At 35.4% G+C, this 22,179-nt stretch overlaps 1 protein-coding gene across 5 annotated transcripts in view; it reads left to right on the top strand.

The window, feature by feature from the left end:
• Nucleotides 1–22,179, top strand: part of Efr3a (EFR3 homolog A) — an 88,815-nt gene that overhangs the window by 25,046 nt on the left and 41,590 nt on the right. For 3 of the 5 annotated variants that reach the window (XR_015441390.1, XM_004837935.3, XM_021251926.2), the window contains exons 2-6: nucleotides 10,305–10,381; nucleotides 13,066–13,193; nucleotides 14,362–14,512; nucleotides 17,497–17,618; nucleotides 20,677–20,826. Coding sequence is in view for 4 of the 5 variants with exons in the window: in XM_004837935.3 (XP_004837992.1) it covers nucleotides 10,305–10,381; nucleotides 13,066–13,193; nucleotides 14,362–14,512; nucleotides 17,497–17,618; nucleotides 20,677–20,826 (628 nt within the window). In the remaining variant the exon portion in view is untranslated. Of the gene's footprint in view, nucleotides 1–6,488; nucleotides 6,628–10,304; nucleotides 10,452–13,065; nucleotides 13,194–14,361; nucleotides 14,513–17,496; nucleotides 17,619–20,676; nucleotides 20,827–22,179 lie in introns of those variants that run through there. The other 2 variants (XM_087187752.1, XM_021251942.2) reach the window with 2 other exon arrangements.

Raw genomic sequence — 22,179 nt, 5'->3', positions numbered from 1 at the left:
CCCTTGGCTGGATTGTTATTACTGTTCCTCATTTTTTAGCTGTAACTGAAAATTTTACTACATTATTAGATACTTTTAGAAATATGTCAATATTCAAAGAGAATAGGTAGGATAATGCTAGGTCTTGATTTGCCTGGAATGGTCCAAGCATAATTATTAATAGTACCCTCGTCTCAGTCAAGATGCTAAAATCAATCTATCTGTCTGTCTGTCTGTCTGTCTGTCTTCTGTGGACCTCGATACTGTCTAAATCAGTGATTTGCACATCCCTGAAGCCCATAGGTTGTCCCATAAGCCTGTCTTGTTTTACAGCCTTACCTTGGTGTTCACTGCTTTGAATTTGGCAGGACACATTTTATTTTCATGAAATTTTGTCCTAGTACCTGCAGTGCAAGCTAGTTTGTCAGTGAGGATTTCTCCTGACTCACTACCCTCCCAGCCGAATGAATGGAGCGCTTCCTGGTCGTTTTGGGAACTCCTTATGCTTCCTGGAGCCGATGAACGACACATACTGAGGTACCACTGTGTTGATGTCAGTGGCTCTTTATTTTATATTCTAATGTGAGGATTTTTAGGGCCATAGGACTAGTAACACTTTCTGATGAGAAATTTTGTATTTTGTATATGGAAATTTTAATTTACTTTCATTTTTGAACCAGGGAAAGTTTTGACTGCCTCAAGAAATTGTTCCTTTTTCAAAATGATTTTGAGATGGGCGAGAATTCCTGGGCCATTAGGTTACGTCCAGACAGCCGTATAACCAAACCAAGTTTCAAAACCAACACTAACAGTATTCTGTGGTGTTCCATAAACTTTAGTTTATGTTGTTTGTCTTTTACAGGAAATATTCAAACTTGTAAGCAGATTAACTTACAAAAAAGTTGTACATTCAGTTTCTTTTGTCTTTCAAATGAAGGAAAACTCAGTAATCATTAGATATATATGTTACCTTTCATTTTTAAAGTAAAAGATTGTTACATTTTTGACTGACTTTATTATTTTGTGCATTTGCAAAGATTTACTCTGAGAAGTGAAAGTTTCTACTGGAACCTCCCAAGATACTAATTTGTTCAGATACCCTCCAGAGATGCCAGCTGTCTCTTTAGTGACTGCCAACTTTCCCTAACTGCACATTAAATCTCCTTTTGAAGGTTAAAGGATTCTCTCTGCTCCACTGCCCTCCCCCGCTTCTTTTCTTTTTTGTCAGCTAATTTTTTTGTGTTTCAGAGGGACTCTTTGTTTTGTTTTGTTTGTTTGCTTTTCTGGTACCAGGGATCGAACTCAGGTCCTTGAACTTGCCAGGCAGGAGGTGGAACTACTGAGCTAAATCCCCAGCCCCAGAGGGACTCTTAAAACAGGAAAGTACTAAGTATTTAACTTTCTCAGTTCCATTATAAATTCTTTGTAGTTTGATTTGCCTTTCGCCTTTCCTCTATTTTTCCTTTAAATCATGATTCCTAACCTTTGTCTTAGGCCATTACTTAATCATCTCCTTGCCTCTGAAGCATTAATTGTGCAAAGCAAATAGTACTGTAGTGTGGATTAAAGAGGAAAGTCACTGCTTACATGCTGTTTTTAAAAACAATTAAACCTTGGGGCCAGGGATCTAGCTCAGTGGTACCACCCCATGCCTCGTAAGCGCAAGTTCCCAAGTTCGATCCCCAGTACCAAGACAGACACACACACACACACACACAAAAACAGTTACACCTGGAGAAAAATGTTAATTCTACTTGTAACTCTAACACACTACTGCATGCTACTGATGTAGAGGACATCAGTCAGTATTTTGTGTGCCAGAAAAGGGAATGTCGTACTATGAGTTTTCAGTTCTGGGTCGTCTATTTACTTCTAGCGACTTACCTGCAGGGTGGGACCCAGGAGTGGTGCACTCCCCTTGCCAAGGCTTTGCCTGAGCACATTTGAAGCTGGTCTGTGACATGCAGGGTCCGGGGATATGCAGTGCCCTCCGTGGTGCCACAGAGTGTGAGTGCTTTTCTTTCCTGGTTGCAGCTATGGTTTTGGTGCCTCTCGTTGGACTGCTTCTTATGTGTTTGCAGACTAAGCCAGCACCAGATGGAATGAATAGGGAATTATAGTTTCTCATTTTAATATTTGCATTACTTTTTTCCCAAATGATGATTCTAGAAGACTTTGAAATTAAATTATTCAGACTGATATTTTCTAAAAGCCAGGATTATTACCTATTTTATTGCTCTTTGGGAACTGTGGGGAATAATACTTAATTTTTTTTCATGTAGTACAAAATTAAATCCCTAACTGGACTTTTTTTGTCATTTAGATATATGTCTGTAAGTTAACTACTTTTGAGAAGGAGACTATCTAATACTCTTACTTAAAATATTACAGTAATGGAAAAAATCAGTTGTTGAATATGAACCAATCCCTAGCTGGCTTAGGAAAAAAGAAAATGCTTTTTTTAAAAAAAAAAATGCAGATAATATCGTAGTTTGGGAGAGTGTGCCAGAGTTTTGTCAGTGTTGTGCCTATTATAGAGCACGATATTGCACTGCAAGGGGAAGGTCCTCTTCTAAGTAGAATTGGAACTTTAATTCTATTTTTTGCCTTGTTGTCCTCTTTTTCCATAAGGTTTATGTGTCCAGGAATAAAAAAGGACAAGTAGTGAAATTGAGAGTAAAAGAAGAGATGGTATTTAATTACATGTGGAAAGAATGGTGTAATAAGATACTCCTCTAATGGATTAAAATCCTTTTAAAAGGAACACTTTCCTGAAGATAAGACTCAGTTTCATTCCCTTTCCTTTGACCCCGTATCTCATAAGTCACCGGGCTCTTTTCATACCTCCTTTGCAGCACTTCCCTAAGCTCTGTGTCTCTAGGACTCGCAGTTTGCTTTTCCACTGCCTGTCTTTCCTAGGGATGCTGCATTGTCCATTTGATCACACCTAGGCTGCACTACCACTGGTTTATCCCTATAGTTAGTTCAGACCTGCTTATTCTTCTGGGGTTGGGGAGAGCACAGTATTCCACTTCAGGTCCGATGTGGCCCCATCTGTGTGGTCTGTTTAACATTGAATATCTTTTCTCTTGTTCTCAAATGTCCAAATCTGGTTTCAAAACTTAATTTTTAAACATGTGTTAAGTAGCTAGTTCTTTTTAATTCTCTATTCTTACTCTTAGCACAGTATGTTGAAGTATAGAAATAAAACCCATATTTTAGGCTGCTCTGTGTGTGTTGCGGGTGGTGGTGGTGGTGGTCTAATGGGAGGAACGTTGGAAATAGTTTTGATTGTATGAAGCAAACGTATTGTCCTGACACTTAAGTGCCTAAGTGATGAAGTGACTTAGTGACTTAGTGTCTTGAGGTTCGATTTTATCCTTGAAGGGAATATATGTGAGGTAAATTCTCTTAATGCATCTGAACAGCACAGAGCTAGAGTTGTTGAAGGGATAAGATTTTAAGTCTTCCATCAGAGAGTCTGCCTTTTCACCTTGATTACTGAAGATCTCTTCTGTGAATTGTTAAAATTGATTCAGTTGACATTATCATCTATTACAGAAATAATATTTATCTGGCATTTATTTCATGGCAGATAATGTACTTTCTTGTACTTTTAATGTACTTTGTCATTATTTGATTTGATTTGATATCACATATGAGCAGACATTAATATCTCTGCTATATACCAGACATACACAGCAAGTAAGTATGTGGGGTTTGCATTTGAAGAACTCATTCCACAGTGGTAAAAAAGCCCTGAGTATAAATAAGAGTAATAGATTGTTACAGATGCTATGATGGAAATGCATGATGAGAGCACAAAGAAGCAAACTCCAGTAATCATAGTTGTTCCCATTTAAATGGTATTTCAGCAAATTCACAATATATTACACATAAAAGTTAACTGAGATAATACAGTTGCTGCTTAGAAGATACAAGTACTATTTATTGTCTGCTTTTAGAGGTGAAACAAATTAATTTAAAATTAGTTTCCATATAAAATCTAAGCATTTTTCAACTCCAAGGACAATATTGCTAATAGCATTTTAGTTTCAGAGGATAGCTTTATTCCAAGTACCAGTGACATGGTGGCCTTTAGGTTTTTTGTTTTTTTTTTTTGGTACTGGGGATCGAACTCGGGTCCTTACGCTTGCGAGGCAGGCGGCGGAACCACTGAGCTAAATACCCGGCCCTGGTAGCCTTTAGTTTATAATGGAGACATTATTTCCATTTAGATTTAAATAATCATTGGCTAAAGGAGTTGAAAATGAAAGTTGCTTTTTTAATATTCATTAAGTTTATTGGTATATTTTAGGTATACATTATGATCACATTCATTATTGGGAATTTGTACTTGTACATGATTTATCTTTGTTCTTGTTTTTTCCCATTCCCCTTCCCTCCCTTCAACCCCTCCACCTCTCCCTATTTACATAGGCTTTGTTTCCATTTTTTCTTCTTTTTTTCATTTTTTTCTTTCCCTTCTTTCCTTTCCCCTGCGCCCCCCCCATTCCCCCTCCCCTTTGAATAATTTCTTCCTATTTCACAATGTCTGTTATACATTTTGGTCCTCATTTACACTTTCAGTTTCTCACACCGGAGATACAATTTGGTATTTACACGTGTGTCCTATTTATTTCACTTAAGAGTATGGTCTCAAGGTGCATCCTAGTTTGTTTGTTTATTTATTTTGTTACTGGGGATCAAACTCATGACTTTGCGCTTGCGAGGCAGGTAGCAGAACCACTGAGCTAAATCCTCGGCCCTCATCCTAGTTTAAATGTCTCTAGTTTATCTTTGTTTATGGCTGAGTAGTACTCCATTTTATATAAAAAAAAAAACACCCCACATCTTCTTTACCCAGTCACTAGTTGATGTGCACTTGGGCTGTTTCCAAGATTTAGCTATTACAAACTGTGCCTCTATACACATGGCTGCACATATATCACTCTGGTATGATGCATTTAATTCTTTGGGGAAGATACCCAGCAGGGGAATAGCTGAGTCAAATGGGACTTCCAGACCTAGTTCTTTGAGGTTTCTCCATACTGATTTCCACAGTGGTTGCACCAGTCTGCACTCCCACCAACAATGGAGAAGGGTTCCTTTCTCCCCACACCCCTGCCAGCGTTTGTTATTAGCAACAAATGATAGCAGCCATTCTTTCTGGGCTGAGGTGGAATCTCAGTGTTGTTTTCATTTGCATCCCTCAAATGACCAGTGATGTTGAACATTTTTTCATATTTTTATTTGCTGCTTCTAGAAAGTTACTTATTTTAAAAGGAGTCTTTTAAAGTTACTCTAGTCCCCAAACTCACAGGGTCACACAGGAAAACAAATGTCTTCACAGACCAGAAGTACTCCTCTCATGGAACACCCATGTACGATGCTGGTTCCCATTATGCAGACTTTTCCCAGACCTTTGTTGCCATGGGTCTGATCCATATGCTCATCTCCCTGTGAGGTTCTTTCCATAGGCATGCAAGTCCTCCTTTGAATACCTCTGAACCAGGAGGGGTTTGTAATTCATTCAGCAAGTTACTATCAAAGGGGATGTTTCCTCTCCTAGAGGTTGCTACCCATATATCTCACTCCTATGTGAGGACTTGGTAATATTGGATTGGATTGTAGAAATATTGTTAGGGAAGCTAAGGAAACAAAATTTTCTTGGACTATCTTTGAGAAGAAACAGCTAATTTAGTAGTTTATGAAATACTAAACAGAAGTCCTAAAGTGACTTCTGCATTCCAGGTACTTTTTTATACAGTATTATCAATTTAGTATTCCTAACCCTGAGAGATAGGTTGTAGTATTTTTCTTTCCGCTTGCTAAAGTTTAGAGACCATTCAGTAAGTTAGTTTGTCCCTGAACCTATTTGCATACCATGAAAAGATGCAGGCTGGCACTTTTTTTGGTTATAATTTCTCTCTCTCTCTCTCCATCTGTGCCCAAGGACAGCTTCGTTATCTCACTTGAAACTTGTTTCTTTCCTCCTTAGTGTATCATTAGCGGAGTTCTGAAGTCCACATGTTGGGGGGCCGGTGATGTACTTTCTTTTATATGCTAAAGTTAAATTTAAAAGAAGAGTATGTTGTTTAGAGTTGCCAGTTGCTTGAAACTCTGTGATGCACTTAACCCTTTGTATTTTTTTGACAAATTGAAAGTTGGGAAGAGGTTGAAAATAGGATAGTACTAAGGCTGAAGTGAGTTTGTTGGAAGGGACCAGAAGCTAGGATGAGGAGGGATAAGGACTGTTTTAAGGGGGAAAAAGTATTAGTAAACTTATCTTATTTAAGCTCTGTGAAAACCTACTTTATTAAACTCGCAATGTGAGCACTGTAGTATCTTATTTAAGCCATTTGGCCCTGCTTGCAGAATTTGATATGGATATTATCAAGTTCTTGATAGCTTATATTTGATGTCAACAAGTTAGATAAGCTGCAGTACTTTAGTGCTGTCTGATGATTAGAAGTAAAGTGAACTCTGCACTTCCTGAACAGTAGGTAAAAGGATCCAGAAGCAGGAAGATCAACTAGAAAATAGTCTCATACACCGTGAAGGACTATGTTCAGGTACCTGCAACTGAACTTGAAAAGCCTTATGATTTTACTTCACCAGGGGAGTCAACAACTTTTCTCTATCTGAGTAGGTTCAGTGATTTTATTTTACCAGTTCTTGTGATGTTTATAAGCATTCTCTCATAATTTCTTTTGTGATTAGTACTTACTGCAGGTCATTTTAACTTTGTATTGTCTTTTATAAAAATCAGTGTAAATAGAAAGTTTTAGCTTAATTTTATGTATCTTCTTTATAGTGGGTAGCTTTTCATTTGCATAACCGATCAAGAAGTGTTTTTGTTTTGTTTTGGACCTTCCTGAGAAATGTGCTGTGGTCACACGTTTCCCTAAGTGGCAGTGCATTTCTCTTCTGCTGGGGATTCGCATTCATGAATTCAGTGGTAATGATTAGGAGAAAGCTAAAGTGTGTAATTTAGAAATTGCTCCGTGCTTGACTCTGCTGTGGCAGTTACCCTTTGAAGTCATGAGATCTAGTTTGGGATTGCATCCTCTGATTATTACCAGCTGTGTGGAACTGGGTAAATCAGCCTCATAGTGCCTCTGTTTCCTGTTGAATCAGAGACAATGATAACCACCCAGAGAGTCCTATAGGTGTAGAAAAATAATATTATAAAGTCCTTGGTGTAGGGCTGCACACATACCAGAACATAATAGTTACTCCTGCTGGTATCATTATTGAAAGCTCTTGTGAACCATATATGAAACTTATTGTAGGCTTTAAATTATTAATTTTTAGCAAAGATATTCACAGTGTTGGGAATACTATCTAAAGGATCTTCCATCTCTTTCTACTTACCTTGATTGTCATAGTACCATTATTTCATTGCTAATAATTGCTATCATTTTGCTGGATGTTTAATAGGAACTTTTATATAGTTTTATTTTTTGCAATGATTATGGAGAAGGCATTATTACACTGATAAGGAAATGAGGTGCAGTAGAACAAAGTCACCTGCACATACAGCTGGGCGGTGAGAGCCCCGTTAGTTCCCCAGATCTGTGACTCCTTAGCCCACTCTGTTCAGCCCGCTGCTGCCTGTTGGCTACTTTGACAAAAGTTCACCTTTCTCCTGCAGAACGCCTGAGCTTCCAGAAAGTGGGAACTGGGCATGTTGTTGGCATTTAAGTTCACATTTATATTTTAAGCTCCATTAAACTAAAAGAAATGTATCATTATACCAGAAAGTGTCAAAGTAAGTGAAACTTAATAGCGTATTAAAAATATTTTCATAGAAAATAACAAAATTTACCATTCTGATAGGAAACTTGAAATATTATTTCTTGTTTTTCAGTCTCGTATCTCTTTTGCTGCGACAACAGCTCTAATTTACTCTATTTGGCCTTGTGTTAATGTTAACAAAGTATTTGCCTTAATCTTCGTATCAGATTATAAGCTTATTTCATCCTCATAGTACCTGCATGAGAGTTGCTTGGAATGTATTTGATTTTAACTTATTTCAGTATCAGTGTTAAGTCGTGAGACATAATATTTATCTGATGTATTTTTGTGCTAGGTATGGTAGATACAGAAATATGATTTTAGCTCATTTGGTTGCCTCTCCCAACTAATCAAACCTTTATTTTGGTTTTGAGTCTAAGATTCAGGTATTTTGCTGTTAATCTGAAAAAGTAATTCTTTAAAATGTTTGGATTCTTTGCAATTATTTCTTCTATTAGAAAATATTCTGAACAATAGATAACATTTTACCAACATACAGTGCCTAAGTATATATTGCTGAATGATTCACAATTCTTATATCAGTTTATAAACTCAAGTGTGGACCATGTCCCTTTTATATTTTCTCGTATAACTATGATAGAGAAAGCTCAATTTAGGGTTTTAGTTTTAGATATTGGATTCTCATCTGCTTATTAATGAGTAAGATACCTGATTAGTTTTGCTGTAATTCTTGTTTCTATAAAGTAGTAATAATAATAAACTCTTACTAGGTCACTAGAAATGTTAAATAAACAGTATTTTATGATCTCCCCAAAATGCTACATAAATCTTAACCATAATTTGTTTTTATCACTGCTTTTATGTCTCCACTCTGTTGTAAATCTGGACCCAGTTTTGTTTTAGCCTGTGCTGGGCATTCACTTGATGTTTGGTAAACGAATGCATGAATGAATGATGCATACTTCATAAAGAGCACAAGATCTAGAGAAAGTTGTCCTTATATAACGTTACTTGATAAGATAGTAGCAAAGGTTTCTTACAACCAAATTCTCTTACTTCTAGTACAAGTGTTCTCTTATGCTATGCTGTCTAATACATATAAATGCACACTTACCCATGTACCCCAGTTTCATAAATCATAGGAGTTTAATAATATCTCCCCATTTTTTTTAAGTTACTGGTTTGCAGGACAAGAAAGTTGATCCTTCCTACTCACATTATTGTTTCCAGAGAGCTGATTTGCCAGTTAGCCATTTAAAGGAAAGAATTGAAATGAACTCCAGTTTCTTGAATCATGTCCTTTTTCTGTTTATTGGTCTTGTTCTTATACAATGTTTATAAATTAGATCCAGGTTCTTTGTCATATTTGTTGCAGATCCTTCAATCTTTCATTTTCATTTTAGTTTTAAAACTATCTGTTTAATTTTCTTTGTGACGTTTTCAGGGACTAGAATATGTTTATTTAAAAATTAAGCTATTTTGGAATATATTAAATTTTTGAAGGCTAAAGTGTGGTTAGTAACATGGAAAGGTTATAAGTTTCAAAAGGTGTCATTAGATGCTGCGGCATTTGTACATATTTACTCAAGTATCAGTGGGCTTTTGGAAGCATCATATAGTACTGTTGGTAGAGTCAGGCTGTAATACCCCCTTGGAAACCAGTTAGCAAGCTAGAGAAACTTATTGTATAGGTAAGATGTTTGTCTGAATTAGGTTATAGAAACGGAAAACAAAAAACAGCAAGGAAGGAATTGTTGAAGTAGACACAATACAGTTCATCCAGTCTTACCTGCGAGCACACATTCATTCAACAAACATTTGGCCTGCTCTGTGCCTGATGTTATTCCAGGTGCTTGGGACCCACCAAAGAGCAAAACAGCGACCACTGCCATCCCTGAGCTCACGTCGCAGGGAGGGGAGACAGGTGACAACTAGTGAAAGCAATATGAAAATCATATTGGGAAACAGCAGGGAGTCAGAGATCTAAATGAAGCATTGAGAGAGGTGACAGGGTTAGCCTAATAGGTATTTGGGTATGTTCTAGGCAGAGGAAACAGTGAGAAGAAATACCCAAAGGAGGGAACCTAACTTACTAGGATAAGCAAGGAGACCATGATAGCTGGAGTGAAGTAGATTGGGATATGCACCTGGCAATGTGTGAGGACAGGGTGAGCTCAGAAAGGAGCTGAGGGTTGTGGACCATGCATCTGCTCACTAGGATGGATGTGGTGTGGGCCGCCACACAGCCCTTTGTTCTTGATCTGCTGGTCGCCCTCTGTGGCAGATTTACTATTAGAAACTCAATTAATGAAACCAGAAGTGGGGATTTAATGCAATTTCTTAGCATCTGGATTCAGGTATTTGTTGAATGAGTATGTGTCTGGGAAGAGAAGAAGAAATTTAACTTCCTCATTTCTTAATCCCTTGTTAAATTTGTGTGGCTTTTCTATTCATGACAGTTTGAACTTTGTTTTTTTAATAGCCCATTAATATTTGGAAACTTGAATTTATGGGTCAGCTTACAGTATAAATTTTTATACCTTTTGATTTTGTTTTTCAAACAGGAGTATGTTGCTGCTGTTCTGCTCTGCGTCCTCGCTACAAACGCCTGGTGGACAACATATTCCCTGAGGATCCAAAAGTAATTTGATCCACATCTACTGGTTCTCCTTTTTGCTGACCCATTCTGCCCCCCTGCTGACCTTCCTAAGGTTTCCCTAGTTTCATTTCTCTACTTTTATCCCCATGTCTCATCACGTATGTCACACACACAATTGTTTCGTACTTCTTTTTTAACTTCTAAGTGACCATACCTGCTTGTCTAGTTTTCAGATTCTTTTTGTAGACTAGGCATACATCTTGGATGATAGATGCATGATGTTCTTTTGTAATCTATATAGTGTTTAATTTAAATAACATTCACTCATGAAAAATTTATGAACCAGCACCAGATGAATTACTCTGTCTGCTCAGGATATAATCGTGATCACAGACATGGGTTTCTGCTCTCACCAAGGTCCTAGATAAGAAAATTGGCAAGTAAACTACTGTGTGAAAAAATATTGATAGACAAATGAAGTACAAAATGTAACTGGAATAGATAGTAGTGGTATCTAATTTGGATTTAGGAGAATAAAGACCTAAAGAAAATGAAATCTAAGCTGGGACCCAAAAAGTATTTAAGAGTTGGCCACACAGTTATTAGAAGAGAATTAAAAGGTAAAGGGAGACTGTTCCAGTTCGTTTTCTATTTACTAAATACTATTTAGGTTTTTTGTAAAAATTTGAAATTTTTAGAGGATGACTAATATCAAGGCAGCTCGGTCTGAGTGATTTTGTTTGATATTGCCCTGGACTTTCCAAACTCTTTTAGTGTCCCATTAATTTGATATGAACACAAAATGCTACCTGTGAGTTTGATTTCTAGTAATCAACTATGAGGAGACCTTTTGGTTATGTTAACAGTAATATTTCTCCTTCTCACCCTCTCTGTGCTAGGAATCAAACCCAGGTCTTTGCATATGTTAGGCAGGTGCACTATTGCTGGGCTGTACCCCCAGCCTAATCTACCTCACTTTTAATCAAATCTGTTTAAACACTCAGTTTTATAGAGGAAGTTAGTCCTAAAAACTATTAGCTGTCAGAGCCTAAATTATTTCTAGCATATTAGAAATCCCTAAGACATGGTACCTGCCTTTTAGGAGCTTTTCATCCATTGACTGACAAAGCAAAGGCATACTAAGTATTACGTTATAATGCATAAACCAGTAAGTAATCAAGTGATAAAATTTTTGCCTCTGAAGGAAGGAGGTATCACTGCAGATTGGGAATCTCTGGAAAGAATTCTTAGAGGAAATTAGATTTGCTGAGCTTTGGAGAATGTACACTCCCTGCAAATATAGAGAATATTAGTCTTTTCATTGCAAGTGAGAAGAAAGAAAAGGCATGGGAAAGCAAGAAATGACATTTGAAGGAACAAGCAAGTTGGGCTTCACCCAGGTTCCTGTAGCCTAATGGTACTATCATGGGCGGTGACACTGTTGACCATGATTTCTGATTTGAAATGTCAGATATATCAGTCAATAGACTGAATATTCACATCATCATTTCCCTGGGATGTCTGGGGCATATAGTTACTGAAGGTAAGGTAAAGGGCCGAGGATGAAGGAATGTGAATGACAGGAGGACATCTACCTCATCCACTCCACCTTGTAGACACTGAGAGAGCTTCAAACATTTGGTAGCAATCATGGCAGATAAATCACAGAATTGTTGTGGAAAGGATATTTTGCCATGGATTTGGATAACATTTATTTAAATAGAAATACGTAAAATAGATTAATTTAAAAGATTTTCATGAACTGTGCATTCATATAGTAATCATCCTGTTGCCATATTTTCTATTTATTAAAAGAAACAAATATAAAAATATCATAATATATCCAAGGTGGATTAGCAGTAGGTGCTTGGATACAGAAGCATACATGTCATAGCTCTTGTTTTCAAAGATTTCTCTAGTGAGGGGGAAAACAATAAGTGATTTCTTTTCATTTCTAGCCATGTGATGTCAGGCAAGTTTTTCCTTGTGTAAGAGGACCTAATCATTTAATACAGTTCCTTCCCCTTCCCTTCCCCTTCCCCTTCCCTTTCCTCTTCCCCTCCTCTTCCCCCAGTACCAGGGATTGAACTCAGGACCTTATGATTTCCAGGCTTTGCTGACTATTGCTCTCTAGTGGTTATCACAGTTTCTGACATGTAGCATGTCACCATTAGAAGACAGAGACATCAGTTTTCTAATCCTGTATCAGGGAACAGTTGTTTTTCCTCTTCTTTTAAAAAATACATTGTTTAAATAGAAGTGTATACAATTCTGAATGCTTTCTTATTCGTTAATAATTGCAAAACTTTGTAAGAGTATCAGCAAGTTCTGAATCATTAAAAAAGTAATATGTTTATTTGTATTTGTAGAAGAATATAGGCTTAATATAATATTAAAATTTTTAAATTGAAGGGAATTCTCTGAAATCTTTTCAGTAAAATCCATTCCATTCCAACATTCTGCAGTTGAGATATTTCTTTATAAAGGAAAGTGTTAGAGTATGGTTACATTGTTTGTGAAGGACTATTTAAATGCTTTTCCTAAATGGAGGATTTCTTTAACTTTGAAAGGTCTGTGTTTGCACAGTGGTGAATAACAACATAGGATTATATTCAGAAAATTTCAACAAAGATTTAGATTCAGCTCCAGTCTGAAAAGGGGAAATGTGAATCAGGCACCACTTAAAATAATGTAGATAACCTAATTTTCCTTGTCATTGTTTTTAGGATGGCCTTGTTAAAGCTGATATGGAAAAATTGACATTTTATGCAGTATCTGCTCCAGAGAAGCTGGATCGAATAGGTTCTTATTTGGCAGAAAGACTGACCAGGGATGTTGTCAGACATCGTTCTGGGTAAGGAAACCAATTGCTGCTAATCTAGTATATTTGGAAAATTCTTTCTAAATCATCCTATAAATTATTGTGCCATCTAGGCAGACAAAAACAGTATGTAGAGGATAGAACATTATAATACTATAAAAAGACATGTAACATCAATATAGATGCCGCAGTGTATATTTCCTTGTGGTCAGGTTTTGTGAATATTCTCATGTTATTTAACAAAGTTAAATATTAGCTTCAGCATCTGTTAATTTTTGGAATTACTCTAATGGGGCATGGTAGAAATCAGCTTCCTTTAGTCTATAAGTGTGATGCTGTAATTTAAAAATAAATCTCCAAATTGAAAACAAATCCTGATAAACAACTAAATTTTCACACAGGTTTAGTTTTATGTCTCAGGGGAATAAAAGAAAACAACATTAAGCATAAAGATCAAGAAGATTCTGTTAAGCAGCTGTACTATCTGTACTGTTGCCTATAAATAAAAGTCCACCATTTTACCCCATTCTTTATTCTTGAGAAGTAATAACTTTGCAATCTGGGTAGCTTTTCTACATTGTCATTTTATGCTCCTAGTTTCTGAGAGTATTCAACCTCCAAGTGATGTATTGGCTTTCTGTGCCTCCACATTGTTACCACGCAGACCATTTGAGTGGGTAATGGCACAAGGAGCTTTGTAGTTCATTGGAAGATATCTGAAGACTCTGAAGTTTAGTTTTTAATAGATACAATATTTAAAAATCATCAAATGGTAAAGTAAAATTCATAAATCTTGTTGCTGGTACTGTTTTTTCCAACTCATATGTAAAAAGTAGATCATGTTGGAGATTTAGTCACATTGCTTTAATACTTATGTTAGGTCATATACAAATAAATATGTTTAAAAGTCTGAGAGATGTCCATGTTTACACATAAAAACTACACAAAGATAATGATAAATCGTGAAGTAATTATTTTACAGTGGAGAAATGCAATAGCTTTTGTATACATCTGTATGTGTATTATTGTATAATTTACTAAGATCATTAGTATTGTTTGTGAATTAAGATTTCACCGAGAAGCTACTAAATTTGCCCTTCAGTGCATTTAAATAAACTTATTTTAATTATTCCAATGAATAGCACATCAGAGAATTAAGAGAGCACCAAATGCTTTGATGCTGCTCTTCCTTTGCATTTAGGTATGTTCTAATTGCTATGGAGGCCCTGGACCAGCTTCTTATGGCCTGCCATTCACAAAGCATCAAGCCATTTGTAGAAAGCTTCCTTCATATGGTGGCAAAGCTGCTGGAATCAGGGGAACCAAAACTTCAAGTTCTTGGAACAAATTCTGTGAGTAAAATTATTCCTTATTAAATTAAGTTTAATTAGCATATCTAGAATTAAATGTCTTAGAATGTTTTCACCTGGTAAATGCCAGTTCCTGGGCCAGTGCATTTGGACAACTAATACAGATGAAAATGATTGGAGTACTTTGCCTGCTGTTTTCTGTTTCTCCTTGTAAAATCTGTGATGTTCACCAGATATTTATAGAGTTGCGTGTCTATCACTTCCCTATTTCTTCCTTCCCCTACTCCTGGAAACCTCTAACGTACTTTCTGTTTTTAATCAGTTTTCCTATTCTGGATATTTCAAACAAATGGGATCATCTATTATATAACCTATTGTGCATGACTTCTTTCACATAATATTATGTTTTGAAAAGTCATCCATGTTGTATCGGTGCTCCATTTCTTTTTATGACTTGACTAGTATTCCATGACATTTTTATTTAGCCATTCGTCAGTTTCTGTACTTTAGGATTGTTTTCACTTTTTTGGCTGCTATAAACATTTGTTTAGAACTTTCTTTGTGGGCATAAATTTTTCATTATGTTGGGCATATACTTAGCAGTGCAATTACCAAAACATGGTATCTGTTTAATTTTTGCAAAGTGGTTGCCTCATTTTATATTCCCACTAGCAGTGTATATGTGTTCTAAATTCCTCACATTGTCACTCATACATTATTGTCTGTCTTTTCTTATTATAACCATATTAAAAGCTCTGAAGTGGTATCTCATAGTAGTTTTGATTTTCGTCTCTTTGGTGACTAGTGCTGTTAAAGCTCATTAACCATTTGTATGTCTTCTTTGGAGAAATGCCTATTCAAATTGCTTGCTTAGTTTTTAAATTGCTTTATCTTCTTCTTGTAGAGCCATAGATCTTCTTTATATATTCTTTATACAAGTCCTGTTTCAGAATATGATTTGCACATATTTTCTCTAATTCTGTGGTGTGTCTTTACTTTCTTGATGGTATCCTTTGAGTCACGAAATGCTTTAATTTTGATGACATGGAGTTGATCTCTTTGTTCTTTTGTCAGTTTTTCTTTTATGCTTTAGTCTCATATCTAAGGAACCATTGCATAATTCAGAGTCACAAAATGTTACAACAGTGGTTTCTTCTAAGGGTTTTGTAGTTTAGGTCTAGTATCTATTTTGAGTTATATTTTGTATGTGATGTGAGTTAAGGGTTGAACTTTACCCACATTTCACATGTGGATATTCAGGTGTTCTGTTACTGTTTGTTGAAAAGACTTTTTTTTCTATATCAATTGGCTGTAAAAGTAGTGGTTTCCATCTTCATTCCTTTTTAGACTATTTCTATATTGTTTCTACTTAGCACATTCATTTCTTCTGTCCTGAACCATATACTGTATAGTTTGATGGAAAAAAGGGGAAAATAAAATATAGTGATAATGCTTTTTCTGTTGTCTTTACATGAATACGTGAAAAGGAAAATTAAAGCACAGTTGTAATGTTTCTTTCTTGTTGTTAGTTTTACTTCATAACCTTTAGTCCTTGTGAAAAAACTTTAAGACATTTAACCTATATGAATATTGTTTGTTCCCATCCACACATTTTTATCAACAACCAACCAAATCATATATCATCTACTATCCTTTGTGGATGATTATTTTCTGGTATGAGGAAAAAGGAAGCATACACTGCCAGCATAGATTCCAGAGTCCGTCTGCCCTCCTTTGAATTACACCTGCACCACTCTCCAGCTGTGTATCTTGGGGCAATTTGTTTAACCTTTTCTTTCCCCAGGCTTTCATCTCTGAAATCATGGTAACGATAGTTGCAAACTTACAAGATTGTTATGTGATACGAGTTAATGTATATGAAGCTCTTAGGACAGTGCATGGCATCCTTAGTTATTATTACCAGTAGAAGTAGACTGTTAAAAAAAAAAGTAACAGTGTATAAATAAGATCCTCATTTAGAATCCTTAGTATAACTTTGTCCATTTATTTCAAAGGAAAATATTGAATATTTTAATATGGAATTAGGTAAAGTGGTGAGTTTACTTTCAGGCTAGATAGCTACTTCAGGCTTCTCCTATTTCCTTTACAATTATTTAAGGAAAGTTTAGGGGAGATGGTTTAATAGCTGGGGGTGGGGTTAGTATAAATTCTCAGAAGTTTCTTTGTTTATAGCCAGCAGTGCCATTAGAGCACTGTAATGAATAATTAGGACAAAAGACCAACATCCCCAGCAATTTACTTTTAAGTGAGTTATATGCTATAAGAATCAAATGCTATATTGTTTTGATCAACATTATTTAGTATTCCCTGGAAGTCTTAAGTTTTTAGTGTTACTCAGTGCCTTGTATTGTTAGATATGGTGGGTATTGCTTTAATATTTTTCTATTTATTAATGGTCTTTGTACAATTTCATTTGTTATTTGCCTCTTTGTGCTTATGCCAATCCAATATGACATTCATAGATATACTTTATTTAGTTTTTCCTTTGTTTTGGAAATTGTGCTATACACTTTCTCTATTTTTTTTCTACTGAGTTTGTCATGTTTCCTTCAGTTTATGTTGCATTTTCTTATCCCATCTTTTTCAGATAAATTGTATTCACTCATGTGTCTTACTGTCTAGGAATATTTTCTACCCACTAAGAAATAATATCCTAAAATTCTATAGAGTAGCTTAACTAAGCTCATTCATCACATAAAGAAACATTGTCAGAATCCAGGAAATTTAGAGAGGCTGTAGAGCAAGTCCTCTCGTAGAGAAAGTCTGGGCTTTCTCACTGAAGGGGAACTGGATTACATTTAACATTGATAAAGTGATATCCTTGATTTTCTTAAGTTCATTATTTTAAAAATTCTTTTTGAATGTATATGCAGTGTTTTCTGTATTTTATTTCCTTTTATTTGAATGTTGCTTGTTAATGTAACATATAATGAAAGTAAATGGGTTTGTTCCACACTTTCAAAAAGTTGAGATATATTGTTTGTATTGTTGTTTTTGTTTTTTAGTTTGTCAAATTTGCAAATATTGAAGAAGATACACCATCCTATCACAGACGTTACGACTTTTTTGTATCTCGATTCAGTGCCATGTGTCATTCCTGTCATAGTGATCCAGAAATAAGAACAGAGTATGTATTATTTTACAAGTAATTTATTAATTAAGTTTATATATTACATAGTGATTATCAAAGAAAATGAGAGAATGGGTGAAATAGGTTTTCCATTGCCAATAGAAGGTATAACAACTGACATAAGCTGTAAAATAAAAATGCTTTCCCATTTCCCTCCTAAGATTTACTCTGCTATAGCCAGAATGTCCCTTCGTTCTCCTGCTGCCTGTCTCAGAAACCACCATTCTGTCATTTTCTCCTGCTTTCACTTTGATCCAGTCACATGCATGTCTTGGCTGCCTCTTAAGCACAAGAGACATATTTCTCCTCCCTGTACTAAAGAGTATTGTTTTCTGTGCCTAGAACAATTCCCAGGTACCCACGGGGCTTGTTTCCTCAATTTGTTCATATTTTTCCTCAAATGTCATCTTATCCCCAGAATAAAGAGATTAATTGAATGAAATGAAGGTCATCAAGTCATCGTCAACCTAAAGTTTTTGTGAAATCGTGGGCATTTTTAAACATGTCTTCTAGATAAATCCTAGTAAAAATCTGCAATTGAATACTTATCTGCAGAACAGTATATATGTATAGGATGATACTGTATATAGTTAGAAATGAGAAACTTCCAAGTTAAGAATTAAAGTCAAGATGATCTTGGTAAATATGGAAAATAGTTTAAACTAATGTTCAACTCTAAAACATCTAAAAAGAAAGAAATCAGCCTGAATTTAGAGAGTTATTGTGGGCAGTCAATAATCAAGATTTAGAATGTTTTATGATTTTTAGTTTTAAAATAAAGGAATGTTTAGAAATACAGCTGTGTTTTAGATGGAGTTTACAGGCTGTATATAGTCTAGCTATGGTGTTGATTTACAAGAACAAAAACAAATGTAAAATTTATTTTAACATGGAGAAATAATGAGATGATTTAATAGTTATTCATTAGATATGATTGTGGCTTTGTTAGATTATAATTTTTCCTTACTATAATGTAGGCCATTTATATTCCTCTTATTATTCCTTTATTTTGAAGTGTGATGCCTTTGAGGTAAAAATACTTATAATTGCTTTAATAATTAATTTCTTATTTATCTTAGTTTCTAACATTTTTTTTCCTTCCTAAAGAACATTTAAGAATGTTTTTAAAAACAGTTTCACATATAAATTAATGACAAGTGTTTCTGATATCTACAACATTAATGAAAGGATACACTTAAGATTCAGAAATTTGTATCATAAGGCAAATACCTTATTATTAGGTATTTATCATCCCCTAATGAAATGGCATACTTTCGTCTAACATTTTTCGCTAGTGTTTAAAAAGAAAAAATTGAAAACTAGAAACTTTTTATTTTTGCAGCACTGAGGATTAAAATTATTCCCCTTTTTAACTCAGGCATGATAATCTTAAGCTTTAAGTATAATTTTTCAAGAACTTTCATTGTAGTAGAAATCATCACCATAGTGGTGATTAACACTTATTGATTGCTTACAGTGGGCCAGTTATTTAAAGACTTGACAGGAATTAATTCATTTAGTCTATAGCATTTCTGTGCTGTAGGAATGACAGACAAATGCTCTATTTTATTGAGGAGGAAACGCCGAGATCCCTTTGGAGGTCATGGCCATAATGTGGAGGTAGGCCAGATGTTAGATCTGGATTGGATGCCGACTGTGGTGCTATGGGGCTATTGCTGATCCTTCCTGTCATACACCCCCTTTCCCCACAGTAAGGGTACTGCCATCTGCTGCTGCTCCCTTTAGGCTACTTACAAGGCATGGTATGTGTATCATCTTGTTTGTTCATGCAACCATGTGCTTGACCATCTTGTCACCAAAAAAGTAGCAGCAGGTAGATAAAGCAACACCTTTTGTGTGATGTTAGGCTTGCCCACTTAAGAGAGCTGATCAGTGTCTGTCAGTACTTCTTTATGTTTTAGAAAGCAGTATATTTAGGCAATTTTGCCTTTGAAATAGGCAGAGTTTGTCTTTATGTTTTCCATTTCACTCTCACCAGTTTGGTGTGATTCTCTTTATCAACTGCTCTTAAATTCCTGCATTGTTCCTAAGGGTTTGTAAAGCAGGCCCTTCCCCTTTATACATATCTTCCATCCTTTAAACCTATATACAGTTTATGGAAGATGATGTTACATAAGATGAATAAACATCTAATTGGTGGGTATCACAGGTAATAGGATAAAAGAAAATAACAATGGGGAGAAAAAGAAGTAAATAACAGTATAAAAAGAAAGTAATTTGGCCAGAAGGAATATGTCTTAAGAACCAGGTTAGCTCTGCTTGTTCTGCAATTTTTATAAGCTGTTTCCTTGTCACTTTTCTCATTCTTGGACCTATAGATTTTTCTTTTTTTTTCTATAAGAGCGTGGACAGCTTGAGGACATTGAGGACTCTGAGTGGGATTTGAGGATAGAGCAGCATTCTCTTCCTATATTGATAAATTTCAAGCCTATATTTCATATATTTCCTAATGCTTATCTCTCCTCAGACTTGTATGCGTTGCTGAAGCTGTGTGGACTTAGTAGTTCTTATTTCATGTACCTTTTGAAAAAGGCACTTAACTTGAGAGGTAAAGGGCCTTGCTTATCTTCCTAAGAGGTGAGGACCTCGTAGAGAAGACCAGTGAGGGAAGTCTGAAGAGGTATGACAGGTGTTCAGGAACAGTGAATCCTGGTTCCACTCAGCTTTGAGACTTCTAGGCAAAAAATAGAGAGAATGCACTTCATACTAGTTGGAATATGAATCAGCATCATCTGAAAAATCTATGCTTTTGATTTTCTTAATTGAAAAATAATGCATATACTAGATATTTCTGTATTTAACAATTCTTTTAAACTTTAAATATTGACTTTAGAAAGATGATATTCAAAGTAATCTTTGGATATGACTGTTACGCCAGATTTTTGAGATTTTAAATTCATAGACTTAATTGTGTGTTATTTTAAGATACTTTTTATTGCAAAAACAATATTTACTTGGTATCAGTTCTCTCAGCTAGGCAAACAGTTGTTTTAAATAACTTTTTCATGGCTCCTTTTATTTTTCTTCTTTATAGAATACGAATTGCTGGAATAAGAGGTATTCAGGGTGTGGTTCGCAAAACAGTTAATGATGAACTTCGGGCTACCATTTGGGAACCCCAGCATATGGATAAGATTGTTCCATCTCTTCTGTTTAACATGCAAAAGATAGAGGATATTGACAGGTATTTGATAAAGAGGTTCCGTTGAGGCTCTGTTGCTTTTGTGTATGTGTGTGTGTGTACTTGCTGGGATAAGAATATTTTGTATTTAGTGTTATGCAAGAAGTGGTCTTAAAGTTAAATGAATTTTAAAATGTGTGCATTTCTGAAAAAATTGCTAGTCTGCAGTGATCATATTAGGCTTTCTAGATCACACTTGCTGCTCATTTTATTAGTGAGTATCCAAATTACTGTTTTAATACTGGGCCAGGGATTTAGCTCAGTGGTTCCGCCTCCTGCCTCTCAAGCGCAAGGTCCCGAATTTGATCCCCGGTACCAAAAAAAGCCAAAAAAACTATTTTAATACTACTTAGTGTTACCAGTGTGAGAAAGTGAAACTATACTTGAATTTCTGTTATTCTTTAGAGGTCTAGCATGTTTTTTAGGGAGTTAGAATAGCCAAAATTATAATGACAATAGCTATTCATTACATAGCTGGATTTCAACAAAAATATTAGACACTGTTCATTTCTGATTAATTTTTCTAAGATATTTTGGAATGGAATATTGTTTTTCAGTATATGCTGATTTTCTTTTTTTCCTTCAGCATTCAATTGCAGCAGGAATTCTGTACTTTATTTCATATTTTCAAGTGCCGGAAGCAAGTATTCTTTCCACATTTCTGTTGTTCTACATAGAGATTATGTTTGATTAAGCTTCAAACCCAGATTCTCCAGTTTGGTTTATTTTTCTTGACCTTCTTGATTCTTGCAATTTGAAGAGGAAAAGCTAAAACAAATTTAAAAGAGTTACATGTATAGTTCTAAAATTTAAATTTTATAATTTTCATCTTTATATGTGCAGTATCTAAATAAAAGTGATCTAAGAATGAGATAGCAGTGATAACTGTGGTGGCGCTTATTATTCATTTAAATTTATGCTAACTTCAAAAAGGACTTACATTTAATTCTTTAGATGTTACTATCTCCAGCTTTAGAATCCTTTTGGAAAGTGTGAAACTTTATTTTAGCTCCTTGTTGTACTTCTCCTATTCTTGGTACATAGCTGAAGCTGAAGTTTTTCTGTCAAAAGTATTTACAATTCAAGAAGTCAAAAGCAAGTCAAGAAGCCATTTCCTGTAAAGATACAGCATTAGCATAAGTGAGATCCAGGAAACAGAGGTCATTATTTTGCTAAAATAAGAGGTTTTCTGGCTCTGGCCAGGGAGAGCCCAACTACCTTCCTACCTCAACCGCATCCTCTCCTGTGCTGGGCCCTCATTCCCAAGGGCCACGGTCTCTATCTGGAGCAAAAAAGAATCCTCTCATTTCAGCTTTCTAAAGTTAGGGCTCCATTGTGTATCTTTCCTATTGCTGA

The sequence above is a fragment of the Heterocephalus glaber genome, unplaced genomic scaffold (assembly GCF_053883595.1).
Source record: "Heterocephalus glaber isolate CG9 unplaced genomic scaffold, H.glaber_assembly_v1.0 deba00000281, whole genome shotgun sequence".
Classification (NCBI taxonomy): Eukaryota; Metazoa; Chordata; class Mammalia; order Rodentia; family Bathyergidae; genus Heterocephalus; species Heterocephalus glaber.
This window is presented reverse-complemented; position numbering and strand designations above follow the sequence as displayed.